The sequence below is a fragment of the Eulemur rufifrons genome, chromosome 23 (assembly GCF_041146395.1).
Source record: "Eulemur rufifrons isolate Redbay chromosome 23, OSU_ERuf_1, whole genome shotgun sequence".
Lineage (NCBI taxonomy): Eukaryota > Metazoa > Chordata > Mammalia > Primates > Lemuridae > Eulemur > Eulemur rufifrons.
The window spans coordinates 1-20,272 of NC_091005.1; the positions used below are offsets into that span (position 1 = coordinate 1).

Here is a 20,272-nt window from a genome sequence, read left to right on the forward strand (position 1 = left end):
GAGCGACGGCAGAGGCGGGACCGGGCGAATTTATGGTAGAGGTAGGGTCTGGGCGGAGCTACGGCGGGGCGTGGGGGGGGCGGAGGGGCTGGGGCGAGTTACGACAGAGGCGGGACTGAGGCAGAGTTACGACAGAGGCGGGATTGGGGTGGAGTTACGACAGAGGCGGTGCTGGGGCGGATCTACGGCAGAGGTGGGGTCTGAGCAGAGCGACGGCGGGGGCGGGGCTGTGGCGGAGTTACAACAGAGGCGGGGCCAGAGGTGGGGCGGGGGTGGAGCTATAACAGGCAGGGCTAGGGTTGTGGCAGAGGCGGGGCTGGGGCGGATCTACGGCAGAGGCGAGGCTGGGGCGGAGTTACGGCAGAGGCGGGGCCGGGGAGGAGCTACGGCAGAGGCGAGGCTGGGGCGGAGTTACGGCCGAGGCGGGGACTGGGCGGGGCGATGGCAGAGGTGTGGAGGGGCGGAGCGACGTCAGAGGCGGGGCCGTGGCAGACTTACGGCAGAGGCGAGGCTGGGGCGGAGCTACGGCAGAGGCGGGGTACTGGGCGGAGCGACGGCAGAGGCGGGACCGGGCGAATTTATGGTAGAGGTAGGGTCTGGGCGGAGCTACGGCGGGGCGTGGGGGGGGCGGAGGGGCTGGGGCGAGTTACGACAGAGGCGGGACTGAGGCAGAGTTACGACAGAGGCGGGATTGGGGTGGAGTTACGACAGAGGCGGTGCTGGGGCGGATCTACGGCAGAGGTGGGGTCTGAACAGAGCGACGGCGGGGGCGGGGCTGGGGCGAGTTATGACAGAGGCGGGGTCTGAGCAGAGCGACGGCGGGGGCGGGGCTGGGGCGAGTTACGACAGAGGCGGGGTCTGGGCGGAGCGACGGCAGAGGCGGGGCTGGGGCGAGTTACGACAGAGGCGGGGTCTGGGCGGAGCGACGGCAGAGGCGGTGCTGGGGCGGATCCACGGCAGAGGCGGGGCTGGGGCAGAGTTACGGCAGAGGCGGGGCTGTGGCGGAGTTACAACAGAGGCGGGGCCAGAGGTGGGGCGGGGGTGGAGCTATAACAGGCAGGGCTAGGGTTGTGGCAGAGGCGGGGCTGGGGCGGAGCTATGGCAGAGGCGGGGTCTGGGCGGAGCGACGACAGAGGCGAGGCTGGGGCGGAGTTACAACAGAGGCGGGGCCAGAGCTGTGGCAGCGGTGGGGCGGGGGCGGAGCTATGACAGGCAGGGCCAGGTTTGTGGCAGAGGCGGGCTGGGGCGGAGCTATGGCAGAAGCGGGGGGTCTGGGCGGAGCGACGGCAGAGGCGGGGTCGGGGCAAGAGTTACGGCAGGGGCGGGGCTGGGGCGGAGCTATGGCAGAGACGGGGTCTGGGCGGAGCTACGGCAGAAGCGGGGTCAGGGCAAGAGTTACGGCAGAGGTGGGGCTGGGGCGGAGCTATGGTAGAGACGGGGGTGTCTGGTCGGGGCAAGAGTTACGGCAGAGTCGGGGCTGGGGCAGAGTTACGACAGAGGCGGTGCTGGGGCAGAGTTACGACAGAGGCGGTGCTGGGGCGGATCTACAGCAGAGGCGGGGACTGGGGTGGAGTTACGACAGAGGTGGTGCCGGGGCGGATCTATGGCAGAGGTGGGGTCTGGGTGGAGCGACGACAGAGGCGGGGCTGTGGCGGAGTTACAACAGAGGCGGGGCCAGAGGTGGGGCGGGGGTGGAGCTATGACAGGCAGGGCCAGGGTTGTGGCAGAGGCGGGGCTGGGGCGGTGTTACGGCAGAGGCGGGGCTAGGGCATAGTTACGACAGAGGCGGGGCTGAGGCGGAGTTACAACAGAGGCGGGGCCAGAGCTGTGACAGAGCTGGGGCGGGGGAGGAGCTATGACAGGCAGGGCCAGGGCTGTGGCAGAGGCGGGGCTGGGGCGGAGCTATGGTAGAGGCGGGGCCAGAGTTGTTGCAGAGGCGGGGCTGGGTCGGAGCTATGGCAGAGACGGGGGTCTGGGCGGAGCGACGGCAGAGGCGGTGCCGGGACGGAGCGACGGCAGAGGCGGGGCCAGGGCAAGAGTACGGCAGAGGCGGGGCTGGGGCGGAGCTATGGCAGAGGCGGGGTCTGGGTGGAGTGATAGCAGAGGCGGGGCCGGGACGGAGCTACGGCAGAGGCGGGGCCAGGGCAAGAGTACGGCAGAGGCGGGGCTTGGGCGGAGCTATGGCAGAGGCGGGGTCTGGGTGGAGTGATAGCAGAGGCGGGGCCGGGACGGAGCTACGGCAGAGGCGGGGCTGGGGCGGAGTTACAGCAGAGGTGGGGGCCAGAGTTGTGCGGGGGCGGAGCTATGACATGCAGGGCCAGGGTTGTGGCAGAGGCGGTGCTGGGGCGGAGCTATGGAAGAGGGCAGGGCCTCACAAGCCGCCCCACCTGCCCCACCTGGGCGCTGAGCCCTGGCAGCGATTCTCGGTGTTGACAGCAGGTGTTGATGAATGTGCCAATTCGTGAGCCGGTCTGCCTCCTCCACTGGGTAAGCCCAATCTTGTTATTTGATTGGACACCGTGCTAAACTCTGCAGGTTGATTCCTTTGCGGTTTCTATGTATTTTTTAGAAATCTTGAAATGTTTTTTTTAAGGTATGAATGTGTTTTTATTTTTCAGGTCTTTCCAAGCGACCCAGGGCCTCTCACACTACGTTGTGCAATAGCGCAGATACCAGGCACTCCTCATTTATTTGCCAGCACCTAACATGTCTCAGCAATCACGTCTGCTGTGGTTTTCAGTTCATCATCTTTGTGGAGTTAATAAAGTTACTTTCAAATCCTGATTTCCTAAGGTCAAGAATTCTTCACGTACATTATCAAATCTGTTTACGCATCCAGAACTGATAACTATATTGCTATCATAATATTTCAACTTTTAATGTACAAAATATTTTTTATGTAGCCAAAGGAGTTTGTTTTTAAAATACTCTGAGTTTCCTACCTTGCTTTATAAAGTATTTTCAAACTCCCCATTACAGAGATTTCATATATTCTTTAAATGTATTACTTTAAAAAATGTATATCTTTTATTGCAATGTATTTTGGCATGTGCTGACCTATTGTTTGAAAGTCCCCCTTTATTAAATGATAATTCCTATGTATGCCTAGAACTGTATCAGTTTCTAGCCCCTTCTGTGCCAGTAATAGATTTACTCACACCGATATTGATATCATACTCTCTTGATTTCCATGGTTATGAAAAGTCTTAATATTTAGTAGTTAAAATATAATGTAATAGTAGCTAACGTTTGTTGCCTACTACTACCTGCTTCGTAGACATTAAATTTTCATGGTCATAATGATGTTATTATCACAATTTTTGGAACATGTGCTCTTTGGAACAGCTTTATTTAGGTATAATTTGCATACCATACAGTTAATGCTGTTGAAACTAATTGAATTTGAATCTTTTTTAGCATATTTAGAGTTGTGCAATCACTACAATTTTAGAAACTTTTCATCCCGAAAGAACCCCTTGGCAGTGGGCACAGCCCCAGTCTCCCTCCTCCTTTAACCTCCAGGCGACCACGACTCTCCTTTGTCTTAGAAATTTGCCTTTTGTTGACACTTTACATAAACCAAATCATACAATCTTTGGTGGATAGGTTTTCACTTAGCATGATTTTCAGGGTTCATGTGTTGTAGCCTGTATCAATCTGTTTTAGTACAGAATGATATTCTGTTGTACAGATATAACAGATTTATCTGTCAGTTCATGGACATAGGGATTGTTTGCACTTCTGGGGGACTGAGTATGACTGCTATGAAAATTCATTTGTAACTTTTTGTGGACATAACTTTTTCTCTTGGGTATACACCCAGGACTGGATTTACTGTGTCAATTACTAACTATATGTTTACCATTTCGAAGAACTACCACACTGCTTCCTGACGGGGCTGCATCATGTCACAGTCCTACTGGAAATGCATGAGAATTTCAGGTTCTCCATGTCTCTGCTAACATTTATTTTCTTTTTCGTTTTAGCCATCCTAGTGGTATGAAGTGATATTGTGACTTCAGAAAGGTGACCAAGGTGCCTATATGGAGCAGTCTGTGCCACTGGGAAAAAGGTGTATTACGCAGCAGTCCCCAGAGACGGGGCAGGCCAAGCACACGGGGCTGCATGTGCCGGTCAGCAGGCGGAAGCAAGAGCGAGGGACAGCACAGGCCACGGCCTGCTCAAGGCTGGGCAGAATGGGAAGTGTACGACCGGCAGGCTCAGGGACACAGGGGACGTTCCTAGTGGTTTAGTGCCTAGCCCTGGGCACAGTGAGGGGAGGGGCATGGTGTGTGAGAGGTAAAGGAAGGGGCTGGGGACATGGGGCTGGACTGGCAGGTGAGCATATGAAATGCGTGCTCCCGAGCTAGTGGGTCACTATTTCAGCAACTACCTGGCCCTGGGTGGGGCAGTGTCTCCCCAGCCGGGAAGACCCAGGACGCCAGTGTTGCCCAATATACAGAAACATGACTAACTGGTCCCCTACTGGTTTGACCTCACACTAAGGAACACTGGGATGGTGACGGTGCTGTCAGACAGGAGGGCGTAAGTTGCCCCAGACTGCACAGAACACATCTTGGGAGTAAGAAGGAGAAATACAGGAAGCAGTGCAAACAGTCCTGCTCACCGCCAAGTTTTCATTATATGTGGTGTCTTGGTCCATTTGCGTTGTTATACAGGAATACCTGAGGCTGGGGAATCTAAAGGAAAGGTGTTTATTTGGCTCACAGTTCCGCAGGCTGCATAAGCAGCATGGTGCCGCCACCTGCTTGGCCTCTGGCGAGGGCTTCTGTGCTGTGTCCACACAGGGCAGAGAAGGTCCAAAGGGACATAGACATGTGCAAAGAGATACTAAACCAGAGGGGCGTCGGCGCTAGAACAACCCGCCCTCCCAGGAACTACTCCATTCCCCCCAAGAACCAGTTCGGCAAGAACTCTCTCACTACTGCAAGAATGGGGCCAGGAGAGGAGGGGTTCACCCTGTGACCCAAACACCTCCCACCGGGCCTACATGCCAGGATTGCCAATTTGGGGATCCATGTTCAACCTGAGTTTTGGTGAGGACCAACAAACCATATCCAAACCATAGCATAGCGTATGAAGAAAACAGTCTTGAAATATTAAGAGATCAATAATAATACCTTTGTGGCATTGTAAAGTGTGTTAAAACTAAAAGTCTGACAAACTAGATGACAGGTCTAAAGTTAGGCTATTGGAGAATATTGTGACAAATTAGAAAACATATTAAAAGATAGAAGTTTTGTGTGAAACCAAGGCCAGGTAGCAAGCAGATCAGGACGGGAAGCTGGAGGGGCGGAGGGGGGAAGACACTGGTCCCCCCACGGGGTGAAGGGTGGACTGCTCGGACACGGGTGCCTCCTGGAGAAACCATGAATGCTACCATCTGTCAGAACAGCACGGAGAGTAGCAACCTCTGTCCAAAACCCCTGCAGGCCATGGGGTGCACGGCTGGTATGTTCTGGCTGAGACTACACCGGGACCGTGGGCTATACTGACATAACAGGATCCCCCAAATCAAAGGAAGAATAGCAAGAATGTTTCATGTCAAACTTGTGCCTCAGGAGTACATGTCCATGGGCTTCGTTACAGCGGAGGTTTTGGTGAACTGGGTGAAATCACCTTCAGTAATGAGGTCTTGGGCTGCAGTAATGTCTTCACCAGCAGTGACTTTCTGCAACACGGTGATGTCTGGGTAGGGACTGGGAATCATGTTAACGACACTCCCACTAGGAGTCCGAGCACAGGGACAAGGCCAGCCTCTAGGACTGATTCCACCCAGGACCCACAAGTGCTCACACTCAAGCTCCTGTGAACAAGTTCCCGCGGGAACCCACAGGACTCATTTCAGGCAACGAGGACGGATCTAGGACCAGGCTATGAGGCACCACGACCCACACAAAGAAGTTTACACTACTCCGATCTTTGGCGTCAATGCCAAAAATTAAAGGTGGCAACAGGGGCCAAATAGCAACACTCACCCCCACCAAAAAACCCCTCCACAAGCCACTGCTCGCCACAAACACACACAACAAACACCAAGGTGACAGGTCTCTTCCACCCGGATCTCCTGTTCTCCTTGAGTTCCAGCAGCATCACTGGATGACTAAGTGCCAAAAAGGCATCAGGTCGCTGCAGCCCCGCAGGCCACAGAATCCGTAAGCCAAGGCTGCTGGAGCGTCAGTACACAAGTTTGGATCACTCAGACTGAAACCCGGTGGTGCTGCCTGTGTGTGCCCAACGGCCACATTTGGCAAGTGCCAGTGACAGTGCGAGCACAGTGGGACACCACGGCCAGCCTTGTGCACAGGAGTTTCTGCTTTCATAGCACACAGATGGCATGACTCCATACCCAAGCAGGTCACACTGCCAGTCCCGGTGGCTGCTGCACCCAGGCACATGGCATGGTTGCTTTGCCAAGCGGTGGACAGGATCCAGGGCTCAACGAGAACATTCAAGGTTCTCACAGCCGCCTGTGCTGCCTGATGGTAAAGATTCCCATCCCCCCCGGTACAGGGGCCACAGGTCTCTCTCCAGCATCGCGAAATGCGGGTGCTGCTGAGTACTGGCTGTTACCGCACCCCTGCTCCCCTCTGCCCTTCCACTCTGATTTCTCCTCTGTAAGGACCAGGTGTGAGGGAGGAACAAGAGTATTTTTATGACAATTAGGTCTATCTATGTCCCCACCTCGCCAGTGTGAGCCACTGTAGGGGAATGTGTATGAGCCTGACAAGCCAGAGACTGCAGGCTGCTACAGCAGGATTAAGTAGGAACCCTGGCCCTGTGCCGTGGCTCACGCCTGTAATCCCAGCACTCTCGGAGGCCAAGGTATGAGGACTGGTTGAGCTCAGGAGTTGAAGACCAGCCTGAGCAAGAGCGAGACCCCATCTCTACTAAAAATAGAAAAATTAGCTGGGCACAGTGGCACGTGCCTACAGTTCCAGCTACTTCGGAGGCTGAGGCAGTAGGATCACTGGAGCCCAGGAAAATGAGGTTGCTCTGAGCTAAGCTAATGCCAAGGCACCCTACCCAAGGCGACAGAGTGAGAATCTGTCTCAAAAAAAAAGTATGAATCCTGAAGGCCACTTAATATGGGCTGCAACTGAGAAGGTGCAGCGACTGGACTGGAATGGTGTTGCTATAGGGGAAAGGAAGACGCACTCCAAGAATGATCATAAATGTTCAAAATATATCTATAGAACCACCCAGAAAGCAGTATGTCTGTCAGCAAACAGGATTTCAAGACTCGGGGAGCAATTCTCATATCCTGTCCCTTCAGTTCCTGGTGAGTGTGAAGCACCATGTTTGTCAAAGTTTGAGGAATAATGTAATGCAAAAAATGACTTTCCAACATTTCTTACCGTTGTAAGGTTTTTCTCCACTGTGAGATCACAAGTGAACGTTGTTTAGCACAACTACAATTCCACATATCACACATCAACAGGGTATCTCAGCATCCCAGGATTCACACATTTAGGAAAACCCGAGGGAACGGTGAAAGCTTTCCATGTTTCTTACATCGCACGGGTCCATGATGAACTCCTCCACGCTGGACTGTGATCGGATTCCAGTGGCTCTCCTGTGTTCCTGACACTGAGGCGGCGTCTCAGCAGTGTATGTCCATGTCTCCAAAGTGAACTGGCATAACCGAGGGCCTTCCCACATTCTTCACATCAATGAGGGTTTTCACCAGTGTGAAGCTGAGAGTGATGATTAAGGCAGGAAGAATTCCTAAAGGATTTCCCACATTCCTTACATTCAAAAAGCTTCTCTTTGCTGCAATTTATTAAATGTTCACTTAATAGATAAAACCTACTGCAGGCTTTCCCACATTCCTCACACTTACAGGCTTTCTGCCCTGTGTGAATTCTTACATGTTTATGTAGATGTGAGGAAGCACGGAAGGCTTTCCCACATTCTTTACATACATACGGTTTCTCTCCAGTGTGAGTTCTTGTATGTTCAACGAGGTGTGAGGAAGAAGCAAAGGACTTCCCACATTCCTTACATACGTAGGGTTTCTCTCCAGTGTGCGTTCTCACATGCACAATCAGGTGTGAGGAAGTTGTGAAGGCCTTTCCACATTCTTTACATTCATAGGGCTTCTCTCCAGTGTGGGTTCGTATGTGTTCAGTTAGGCTGGAAGAAACAGTGAAGGCTTTTCCACATTCTTTACATTCGTAAGGTTTTATTCCAGTGTGAATCTGAATGTGCTTATTCAGGCATGCAGAGTTCCTAAAGGATTTTCTGCAGACCATGCATTCAAAGGGCTTCTCCTGCGTGTGAGTTTTTAAATGTTCATTTAGTAGATAAAACCTATTGTAGGCTTTCCCACATTCCTTACATTCATAGGGTTTCTCTCCAGTGTGTGTTCGTTCATGTTTAGACAGGCCTGAGCGCCCAGTGAAGGCTTTTCCACACTGCTTACATTCATAGGGTTTCTCCCCAGTGTGAATTCTTACATGTTCAGTGAGGCTGGAAGAAACGGTGAAGGCTTTCCCACAATTCTTACATTCGTAGGGCTTCTCTCCAGTGTGAGTTCTTGTGTGTTCAATAAGGCCTGAGGACGTACAAAAGGCCTTCCCACACTCCTTACACTCATACGGCTTCTCGCCAGTGTGAGTTCGTACATGTCTAGTGAGGCCACAGCGCACAGTGAAGGCCTTCCCACAATACTCACACTTATAGGGCTTGACCCCAGTGTGAATTCGAACGTGGTTAGTCAAGCAGGAGGAATTTCTAAAAGATTTTCCACAAACCTTACATTCAAGGGGCTTCTCCCTCCTGTGAGTTTTTAAACACTCAGTCAGTAGATAAAACCGACTGTGGACTTTCCCACATTCCTTATGTTCATAGGGTTTCTCTCCAGTGTGTGTCTGATCAGAAAGGCCCAAACGCCCAGTGAAGACTTTTCCACATTCCTTATGTTGATAAGGTTTCTCTCTGCTATGAATTTTCACATGTTCAGTTAGGCTGGAAGAAATAATGAAGGACTTCCCACAGTCCGTAAGTTCACAGGGTTTCTCCCCAGTGTGGGTCTGCGTGTGAATTTTAAGGTCGGAAGGAGAGCTACACAATTTTCCACATTCCTTACACATATGGACATTCTTTGCAGTGTGCATCTCAGCAGGCATGGCACAGCTCGCGAGGTCCGTGAGGGCTCTCCTGCACTGCTTCCCTCCGCAGAGTTCTCCAATGTGAGTTCTCACACGTGCCTGAAGGGAGGACTGATTAAGGACGGCCTTCCCGCTGTCACTGCAGTCCAAGGATTTGTCTCCCTTGCACGTTCTGTGGTAAACAACATCTGGAGTCAAGCTAAAGGCTTTTGCACACGGGTTAAACACAGGAAGTTTCTCTCCAGTAGAGGTTTTCTTGTGGGGAATAAAAAGTTTCCCACACTGATGAGAGATGTGAGTATTCTCGGTACCTTGAATTCTCGCGTGCGTGTTAAGGCACCAGTGCTCAACAAACGTTTCTCCACACTGCTCACGGTCACAGGGTTCCCTTCCACTATGGCTTCCTGCCTGTGAATGAACAATGATTGAAGGATTTTTGAGACCTATTTACAGATTTCACCCCTTGAAGACAGAAACATTATTGTGATGAGTATGATTTTTCTCATTTTCCTTACATGCACACAGTTTGTGCTCTGTAGATTTCCTTCAAGTTGAATGAGGGAAACTTATTGCAGGGATCCTGGGTCATCTGCCCTAACCTTCAACAGATTCCTATATGTTTTCATAAAATTCTTTTAAAAATTCCAATAGCTAGTTAGAGATAAGGTAACGAGTGCTGCAGGGAACTCTGAAGCCCCAAGCCAGATTTAGGAAATCCCAATCTGCCACATCCCGAGCACCACCTAGAGACGTTCCTCCCCTCGGATGGATGCTGCGCCACTCAAATATCTCCCATTTGTGCTGCTTTTCTATAATGGACTTTTCAATCTTTTCCGAATGTGGCAAATAAAAGAAATCTCCCTTGTTCATCTTACCATCTGAATCCCATTTGATGTTTTTAAAGAAATAATATCCTGCCAAAGTGCTGACCCATTGGTTTCCAGTTGCCATTCTGAAGTAAAACAGAAAAAAGTATAAGAGTTTTACAAAACAAAATGGTATGTCAAGTAAGTTAAAAATGGTAATGCTCATGTGTATTGTTTTCATATTAAACACGTTAGAAAAATAAAACAAAGATAGACTTAAGTGGTTTGGCTGTGTCTAAAATTAGGCAATCATAGACTTGGGGTCAAATTCAGTAATTTTTTTTTTTTTTTTTTTGAGACAGAGTCTCACTCTGTTGCCCAGGCTAGAGTGAGTGCCGTGGCGTCAGCCTAGCTCACAGCAACCTCAAACTCCTGAGCTCAAGCGATCCTCCTGTCTCAGCCTCCCGAGTGGCTGGGACTACAGGCATGCACCACCATGCCCGGCTAATTTTTTCTATATATATTTTTTAGCTGTCCATATAATTTCTTTCTATTTTTAGTAGAGATGGGGTCTCGCTCTTGCTCAGGCTGGTCTCGAACTCCTGAGCTCAAACGATCTGCCCACCTCGGCCTCCCAGAGTGCTAGGATTACAAGTAATTTTTTTTTTTGAGACAGAGTCTCACTCTGTTGCCTGAGCTAGAGTGCCATGGCGTCAGCGTGGCTCACAGCAACCTCAGACTCCTGGGCTCAAGCGATCCTCCTGCCTCAGCCTCCCGAGAGTAGCTGGGACTATAGGCATGCACCACCATGCCCGGCTAATTTTTTCTATATATATTTTTAGCTGTCCAAATCATTTCTTTCTATTTTTTGTAGAGACGGGGTCTTGCTCTTGCTCAGGCTGGTCTCTAACTCCTGACCTCGAGCGATCCTCCCCCCTTGGCCTCCCAGAGTGCTAGGATTAGAGGCATGAGCTACTGTGCTCGGCTGAATTCAATAATTTTTTAAACAGTTTATTCTACAAAAATTAAGTGTGGAGGTGAACAGAAATAGTATTAGCAAGGAAGGAAAGTAAGGAGGCCAGAACAAAGACCATACACTAAAACCAAAAACTCAACAGAACAGGAGGTCATTTGTGAGATCATAGGACAGTCTGCATCAGACGGAAAATAGAAAACTACGGGAAGCTGAAGACACCCAGGAACTTCCAAGTCCAACAGCCTCGCATTCTGCCACACGGCGAATCTCAGAGTTTCCTCCTTATCCTTCCAAACCCACTGAACTTCTCATCGGCCAGGGATCTCCCTCACCAACACTTACCGTGGGGCTCTCCCCCGCACTGTCACCCACTCTTCTTCCTCCAGCCAACAGAGCACACTGGGTTTAACAGGCAGCGCCCTGTCCACGGGGCAAGATACATCAGTGGAGGAGGTTCGCGCAAGAGGTGACAAACCTACCTGGGAATCGGGAACTGCACTTCTAAAGCAAGTAGGGGAATTATTTCACAACAGCTCAAAACGCAGGTACCCCATCTTTCTGTGCCCTGAAGAAGCTGGTTGTTGCTGACCCTGATACCCACATTCAGTACATCTCTGAAAAACAGGAAGATGGACTAATCCTAGCACTCAGGGAGGCTGAGGCGGGAGGATCGCTTGAGTCCAGGAGTTTGAGGTTGCAGTGAGCTGTGATGATGCCACTGCACTCCAGCCTGGGTGACAGGGAGAGCCCTTGTCTCAAAAAAAAAAAAAGACTTTTATTCAAATAGAAAACAATGTAAGTGCAAAAAGAGATCTCCCTTCACTTGGGAAGCCACTACCCCGTGGTTCTCAACTTTGGAGTGAGTCCGATTCATCTGGAAGGCTTGTCAAACACAGAGCACAGGGCCCCAGCAGCACATTCTGCTCTGACTCGGTGTGTCTCAGCTGGAGTCTGAGCATGTAAGCACTAATACCGTGACGGTGATGCTCTTGATCCTGGGACCACAGTTTGAAGCCCACCACATTAGATTAAAACCCATCAGTGCAGTGACTGTGCCTCTGTTACTTTCCACTGTGTGCGGACTTGACATCACCGATCCCGGAACACAGCAAGCGCACAGTATGCATCTGTGCCACACGAGGCCACAAGGAACGACGGCAGTCTTACCTACTGCGGCCAGGTTCTTGTAGTTCTCCAGCATCACGTCTCTGTACAGGTCTCTCTGCGCTGAGTCAAGTAAAGCCCATTCCTCCTGGGTGAAGCCCACAGCCACGTCATCAAAGGTCACCGAGTCCTGAGTCATCACACACACGCCGGTCTGAGGCACGTTACTGTCCATCAGCATTTGGTGGGGAACCAGGACGGGGGGCCGAATGGCTACACGGGACTGTGAGGGCTCCACTGTCCGCCCCCTGGGGTTCGGTGGTCCTAGCTCTTCCCTGTCCGCACTCGTGCGCCGTCAGGCTCCTCCGTCATGGGCTATGACGGCGCCTCACACACGTCACTCATCCCACCACAACTAGGCTGGGAGCTCTTCCCGCCTCATTTCCCTCCACTGCAGCATAATCCTGAGCACGTAACAAACACCTGATAAATGGTGACGAACGAGTAAGTAGCCCGAGAAAAGGACACCTTCCTCCCCCTCGCCATGCGTCAGAGCACGTGGCGAAATAAGAAACATGCACTTGGCACCATTAGGGTCAAAGTAGTAAGTCATGCTGAAACACTGGGACGATTTCCACGGCAACGCTAACCAATACGGAGGCTCCACTGCCTGTGGAAATTCAACCAGAGACCTGCTCCTTGCGCGGGGCCCTGTTTGCTCTGAGAAGCCGTGGAGACAAATCTACTCGGTGGAGGCAGCATGTCGTTTTCAGAAAAATACACCTGCAGCATACCTGATAATTTATCCCACCGTCGGCCGCCATCCTTGCTGCCCGTGTCTTTGCTTCATGAAGGCAGATCGGGTCACTGGAAACACGACCTCCTGAGAAAGAAGGAAGGGCGAGAAGCCAGAGCTGATGGTGACGCGCATGTTCCCATGCCCGAAAGTCTTTCCGTGCTGGCAGGAAATTCCCACATTATGCCACACACTCAAGCGCGTGTCACCTGCCATACATTGCCAGGACAGTTTGTCTCATCTAGAGACAGAGAAAGGGCGAGGGAGGTACGCTGCCCACCACGAGTTGTAACAGTCTCCTGTTACAGATAAGGGAACTTAAGCCCTGAGACAAGGGAGTCCTGTTCACCCACGGGTCATGTGTCATGTGTCATGTCTTCCCAAAGCACACGTGCCAGAGCCGACTGACACGACGTTACACTCTGCACACTTCAGCGCCTCCACAATGCACCAGGAGCATGACTGCTCCGGCCCAGACCACAGGACTCCGTCTGTGGAGGGACCAACGCAGCGCCTCTGAGAAGAGCATGACCAGGACTCACCCTGGGACAAGCTGACCGCTGCCATCCCGTGAGGATGACGGTGACACACGTTAGAACGCTCCTGCCCCGGACGCCAAGGCCACTCAGGGAGGCAGTGAGTGTAGACGGATGGTGCAGCCTCCACCCCTCTCAATGCAGGGACCTCTGGAGTCCTACTTCCCGTCAGCCACACTCAGGAGCATCACGCCTCAGTCATCCGACATCACACAGTGGCTGTGTTTCTGCAGGTGACACACACGAAAGCCACAGAAACCAGTTTACTCTACGAGTATCAGTAACATCAGCCACCATTCGCTGAGGTGCAGCGCGCGTTAGAAGCCCGGGAGCAGCCTTGTATACACGCGCCCACTCAATTGTCATCTCGGCCCTTCATAACAGATAAGGCCCTGTCTAACAGCTAACAAACCAGATTCGGAGAACACCGGTTGGTCCCATGTCATCTGCTGAGGAAGTGACGAACCAAGACCTGAACACAGGTTAGTCTGTCTCCGAAGCCTGGAGTCCTGAGCTTGTTGTTACTTTTCAACATGATGAAAAGAAGGGCTAGAATTTCTCTACTGTTATTCTAATGATGAGGGGACTAAAACCCTGAAATTTCACAGCATCATAAAAATATAACTATACTCCCAGTATTAACTGTACTTACTACTAGATGTCTCAAACTGGAGATTCCTTGGTGAACGGCCCACAGATGTGTTTAGTTTGGTGGCACCTACTTAGACTCTTTACCCTTTTAAAAAATGAGATATAAATACTATGTAATCATTTATCTGGTTCTCTGCCATAACAGTCTCCAGAGATTTGTCACCGAATGAAACACTGCCCTGGTCCACTATGCTGACATTATGGTGATCGGATCCAAGGGCACAAAACCGAAAATACTTTAGATTCCTTTATAATAAATATGCAAAATCGAGGGCTAGAGATTCAGAGGCCTGCGTTTCTGCGGGCTAGTGGCCTGGATCGGGTAAAGACAGCCCCTCCACGTTCCTGCTCCTCATGCCACCTGCCACCGAAAAAGAGGTGCAACGCTCCGCAGACCTTCCGAATGTCAGAGGCAGCATATACAACATTCGACTGTGCTCTAACGGTCTACACAGTGGCCCGTCAGGCTTCCTAGTTGCAAATGTGGAGCAGAGTAAGTAGAGGCTGGAGGACCAGAGTAAGCAGAGGCTGGAGGACGAACTTCTCAACATGGCCTAAACCATCCAGCAGACCCAACGGTACGAGAGTATCCATGGGAAACAGGTGCTGGCAAGCACGACAGCAGATTCAGAGCTCAGCCCCCTGGCGCTTCAGAGTAAGTCCCGGCCCTCTGCGGGCAAGCGCGTGCTGCCGAGGAACAGCTTGTGGCTTGCCCCTGTGCAGCCCGCAGTCAGGGACCGGAAGCAGTTAACGGAGAACCGAGTGGTTAGAAACCTTACGGCCCCCAGAGCATAAAGTACCTACTATTGGCCCTTCGCCAACCTCTCTGGACCCAGTTACAAGTTTACCGGAAATACCAAGAAATGAAGGAATAGTTAAATGCACCTTGAGAACACAATCAGAAATCTCTGATTGCATGGATTTTCAAGAGAAGTGTGATTCTTCAAAAGTCAATGTGACAGAGAAACTACAGTAACTGCTTTAGGTCAAACTACACTAAAAGACAAACAACAACAATGTACAAACCTTGAATGGGTTTTAGATCCCAAATCACCCAAGAGCCTGTGTTAGAACAATGCCGAGAATTCTAGTTATTACGGCGGACATTATTTTTCATTTTCTTAGGTGAAACGTTGAAACACTAGTATTGTCGTTTTAGTAGTTCAGTGTCTATCTTTGGAAGGTGCTTTACTAAGTATTTAAGGGTCAGGTGTCACGTGTGCAATCAATTCTCAACCTACTTATACTCACAATAGTTCACTATAAAATGTACTTATTTATCTGGGAGAGAGAAATACGCACATGCTAAAAATGAGTAAATCGACTGCAACTGCACTGTATGGTAAAATTTTCATCAGACTCGGATTTTTCTAAAGAAAAGAACGAGGAACGGTCCCTACTCCGACCCCGCCGGGACCGGGCAGGCCGAGCTGAGGCCGCGGCCAGCGAGTCCCGCCGCGGAGGACGGCCGAGCCTTCTCGGTTTTCTTCACTATTAACAGGAAGGTTCGTGTCCACACAGGCTTACGTCTGTCCACGTAAACACGCACACCCTAGACACCTGCGAGCGGCTCGTCTTCCTCCCCGAAGATAACGTGTCAAAAATCAACACAAACGACAAAGCCGAAGCCGAATTCTCAACGGAAATCGTCAGAGCGAAGAGAGCAGAGGCCTCTCCGGGCGCCGCTCACCGGCGCGGCGGGCAGGCCCGGCGCCGACTCGTCCTTCCGGAGCGGGGCTGGGCCCGGGGTGCGGCAGGGCGGGCGAGCGGACCCCGGGCGGGCGGACCAGGCGCCTCGGGCGGCCCAGACAGACACGCACGAGCCCCGCAGCGGAACCCCAGGACGCCGGAGTGGGCCACCACCGGGAAGCAAATGGCCGTCGGACAGCGGAGACAGCGCCGGAAGAGCCGGCGGCACTCTGACGTCACTTCCACTTCCGGCCTTGGGCTGGGGGGCGGGGCCGCTCCTGCTACCTCACTCCGCGTCCCGCCCTTCGGAAGCGCCGGTTCCTTTGCGTTTCGTACGCGATGACTAGTGTGACTTGTTGTGTCTTCCTCCCAATAAGCATTTCGGCGGTTAATCGTCCACGGGCCGGGACCCCCTGCTGCGCTGCGGCACAGCTCCGAGCCCGGGCGTCCCCGGGGCTGCTCCAGAATGGGACCTGACATCGGCGAAACTCGGAGGTTTCTGTGCGCGTAGACGCGTGCTCGCCGCAGCTCGCGAGGAAGAACGAGCCTGGGGACCGAGAAAGCGCGGGCGGGGACAGACGGACGGGACGTCGGAAGCCGACCCCGGGCGTGGAGTCGCGCCCGTCCGTCGGTGATGGGGAGCGGACACGCGGTGCATGACGGGAGCGCCGGCCGTCTGGGAAGTCACGACGGTCAAGCTGGACCGCAGCCGCGTAGGGAGATGAACTGCGAACGGATCGGGGGTCTAACGGGGAGTGGGCGCGAAACAAAACTAACGCACGTTCTCAGGTGACCGCGAGGTGGCGGCAGGTACCACGCTTCCCTCGCGGCACCGGGCTCGGAAAAGGTGGGGCGGACGAGAACTCCGGAAAAGAAGGCATCAGAGAGGAGATTTATGTGACCAGGTGACGCTCCCAGCAGCCCCCGGGGCGTCTGAGGGACCCTCACAGCCCCAGGGTCATCTCACCTGTGGCTTGGGCGAGGATGCAGCCCCACCGAGTCTGCAAAGCGGGCACGCTGCGTGGTTACTCGGTGCTTGTCCGGGATGTCGCAAGGAACCGCATGTATTAAAATTTGAGTTTGGCACCAGCAGGCTGTTGAGCATGACGGTTCTACGAACACTGGTGTACGAACGTCTTTGAATCCTGGCTCTCTGCACTTTAGGAGATACAGATAAAAGTGGAACACCTGGGTCCTACGATTATTGTTTTGAGGAACCGCTATTCCGTTCTCCAGAGCTGCTGCACCATTTTACATTCCCACGGGCAGCGCACGAGGGTTCCGCTCTTACCGCATCCTGGCCACCGCGAGGGAGAGTGGTGTCTTGTGGCTCTGATTTTCATTCCCCTAATGTTTAGTGATGTCGAGCATCTTTTCATGTATTTATTGGCCATCTGTACATCTTTGGTAAAATTATTCAACTCCTTTTTCCATATTTGAATTGGCTTTTGTTATGCTTGAGTTGCGGGAGTTCTTTATAAACTCTGGATATTAATCCTTAATCAGATATATGATTTGCAAACATTTTCTCCTGTGGGTTGTCTTTTCATTCTCTTATTATTGTCCTTTGAGGCACAAAATCTGTAATATCGGTGAGTCCCCTCTTACCTAGTTTTCTTCTGCTGCCTGTGTGGTTGATTTCATAACCAAGAAATCATTTCCAGTTCCAAGATCATGAAGACTTTTCCCTGTGTTTTCTTCTAAGAATTTTGTAGCTTTACCTCTTACATTTAAGTTTTGAATCCACTTTGAGTTGATTTTCATATACGGTATAAAGCAAGGGTCCAACTCCGTTCCTCTGTGTGTAGAGAGCCACTTTTTCCAGGACCATGCCTCTCCCCTCCCGGAAGCTTTATTGAGGTCTCATTGACAAATAAAATTAATATATACTTAAGGTGTGTAATGTAATGACTTGACAGATGAAATGCTCACTACTGTCAAACCCATTCACACATTCGTTGCCTCACCTACTTACCTGTTTTGTGTGGTAAGAAAACTTAAAATCTGCCTTAACAAATTCCAAGCATACAATACAGTATTATTAACTAAAATCTCCATGTTGCACATTAAATCTCAGAATATATACATCTTTTAACTAAAAGTTTGTGTCCTTTGACCAACATCTCCCCATTCCCTCCCCCAACCCCGTTCTCTGGCCACCAACAGTCTACTCTGTTGCTACGCATTCAGGTTTAGATTCCCCATATGTGTGAGACATAGAGGCTTCTCTTCTCTGTTGAAGGCTAGATACTCCATTGTGTATGTGTACACACATGTAAGTATACACACAAGCACATCCACCACATTTTCTTACCAGTTCATCTGTTGAGGGACACTAGGTTGTTTCCCTATCTTGTCTACCGTGAATAGTGTTGCGGTGAACATGAGGTACAGATGTCTTTTCAAGATACTGATGTCCTTTCCTTTGGATGTATACCCAGAAGTGGGATTGCTGGGTCTTAGGGACCATGATTATTTCTCATGTTTTTGAGTAAAACCTCTACAGTTTTCCACAGTGGCTGTGCCCCAGCACCCTTTCCCCATGGAATGGTCTTGGCACCACTGTCAAAACCCATTCAATTATATAGATGAAGGTTATTTCTGGGCTCTCTCTGCTGTTAACACTGGTTGAAATGTCTGTCTATATGCCAGTCCCATAGTGCTTTGGTTACTTTAGTTGTAGTAACGTTTGACATCGGGAGACGTGAGTCCTCCAACATTGCTCTGTTTCAAGTTTGTTTTCACTCTCAGAGTCCACTGAGGTTCTATAAGCACCTGGTGTTTTATAAGCTAAGTTTGGAAGTGACCTAACATGACCTCTGCTGTATTCTGCTGGTCACTAGACCAACACTGGTAAAATGTGAGAGGATTACACAGAGGTATAAATATTGGGGAGCAGGGATTATTGAGGCCAATTTGGAGGCTGCCTAGTATACTGGGGATTTGGCAACAGCTAACACAACTACAGGTGAAATCCAGCTATCCTACTTCTAAGAATTTGCCCTGAACGCAAACCTTTAACAATTAAAAAATACTGAAGATTGGTAATTGGAGCACTGTTTGCAAATGCAATTTTGAATGCCTAAACGCCCTCCGGTAGTGGAGTAGCTGAATGTTAGCCAGTGGGGTGCTACGCAGCTGCAGCAATGACTGAACGAGTGCACTGTGGACTCATGGAGTCATGTCCCAGGTACACTGTTAAGGGGAAATGCAAACTGCAAAACCGTATCTGTAGTATGAAACTTTCTCTTTAAGAAAAATGACTAATAAAATATATATGTGTTCATGTTGAATACAAGGAAACACAGGATTGTTCAGAATCATAAGATCCAGCACCTGCAAAGGATGGATGGGAACAGGTTGAACAGGACAGTGGGGTGAGGACAGAGTGGCAAAGACAGGGAGAGGGGAACCCCTTTGAGCATGCCGTTCCGTCCAGTTCTGGCGATTATTCTTTACGTACCGAAAGGGGGGATGTTTACGAGGTGCTCACGGTGTGGGTGGGAAAGAATTCGAAAAGTTTAGGATAGAAAGAGGTACAATATGAATTTATTTTCCCAAGAGAAAAAGAAAGAGAGAGATACCAAGGGGTGGAGAGAGGGAGAGAGAGAGACTGTGGCCACGGCACTGAAGAGCAGGTAGAGGGTAGCGCCAGGCAGTTGAGGAAAAGCAGCTGGGTGGTTTTAAAGGGTAAAAATGGCTTTTTAAAACTCTGCTTCAGCAGACTGATAACAGAAGCAATTGCAGGTGTTTTTTTTTTTGGTTTTTTTTTTTCCTTTTGTGAGGCTGATTTTCTCTGAGTCCTTGGAATCTGGTTTTTGGCAGGAACTGAAGTGGTGAGTTCGCACCCCTAGTGTCTGCTTAGGGCTCTTCAACGCTGAGAAAACAAAGTCTTAGAGATGACAAGTTAGGCCACAGGAGTTTCATTAAAACAGGGTAGTTGGGCAATTATGTGCTGTGAGTTCATTTCTCTTACTTTCTGTTTCATAGTTTATTTTCCTCTGTTAGGTTATTAGTAAGACCACCTTTCACATACTTAATTTTTTTTAAAAAATCGACAAGGAGAGAGGGACAACCCAAAATGTAATATGCACAGGACCAACCGAACTGAAGTCTGTATCAAATGGGCAACGAAACCGTGTAACGGCAAGGACGCAGCGAAGGCGCCGGGCCGAGGCCACACCGACGCGGCCCACGCCGTGGCCAGAGACCAGGACTTAGCGGCGTCCTGCCTGGCAGACGGGGCTGTCTGCTTCCTTAAAACAGACCATTCAGGCATTTGCCCGTGAAATTAAAGTGACCCACACCCTACTTCCACACACACACACACACACACACACACACCAGTAAGCCCTCATTTCATGTTGTCGTCGATAGGTTCTTGGAAACTTCAACTTTAAACAAAATGACATATAATTAAACTAAGTTTTTTCTCATCAACATTGTAACAAAATGATATTGAACGAAACGACGTTATCCGAGGGCCTGTTGTACATCGTTTCACTCAAAGTGATGGTTTCCGAGAACCTATGGCAACGGCAGTGAGGACTTGCCGTGCACTCCAGGGCCACACTCCACTT

The 20,272-nt window shown here is 50.8% G+C and overlaps 1 protein-coding gene across 1 annotated transcript; it reads right to left on the reverse strand.

Annotated features, from left to right (window-relative positions):
• Nucleotides 1-7,127: 7,127 nt before the first annotated feature.
• ZNF778 (zinc finger protein 778) lies at nt 7,128-12,971 on the reverse strand. Its single transcript, XM_069456714.1, has 6 exons — nt 12,815-12,971; nt 12,069-12,210; nt 11,259-11,322; nt 11,120-11,142; nt 10,010-10,086; nt 7,128-9,542 (listed from the first exon to the last, which is right to left on the reverse strand). Exons 1-6 carry the CDS (start codon nt 12,842-12,844, stop codon nt 7,692-7,694), a joined length of 2,187 nt encoding a protein of 728 aa, XP_069312815.1. The 5' UTR covers nt 12,845-12,971; the 3' UTR covers nt 7,128-7,691.
• Nucleotides 12,972-20,272: the final 7,301 nt, after the last annotated feature.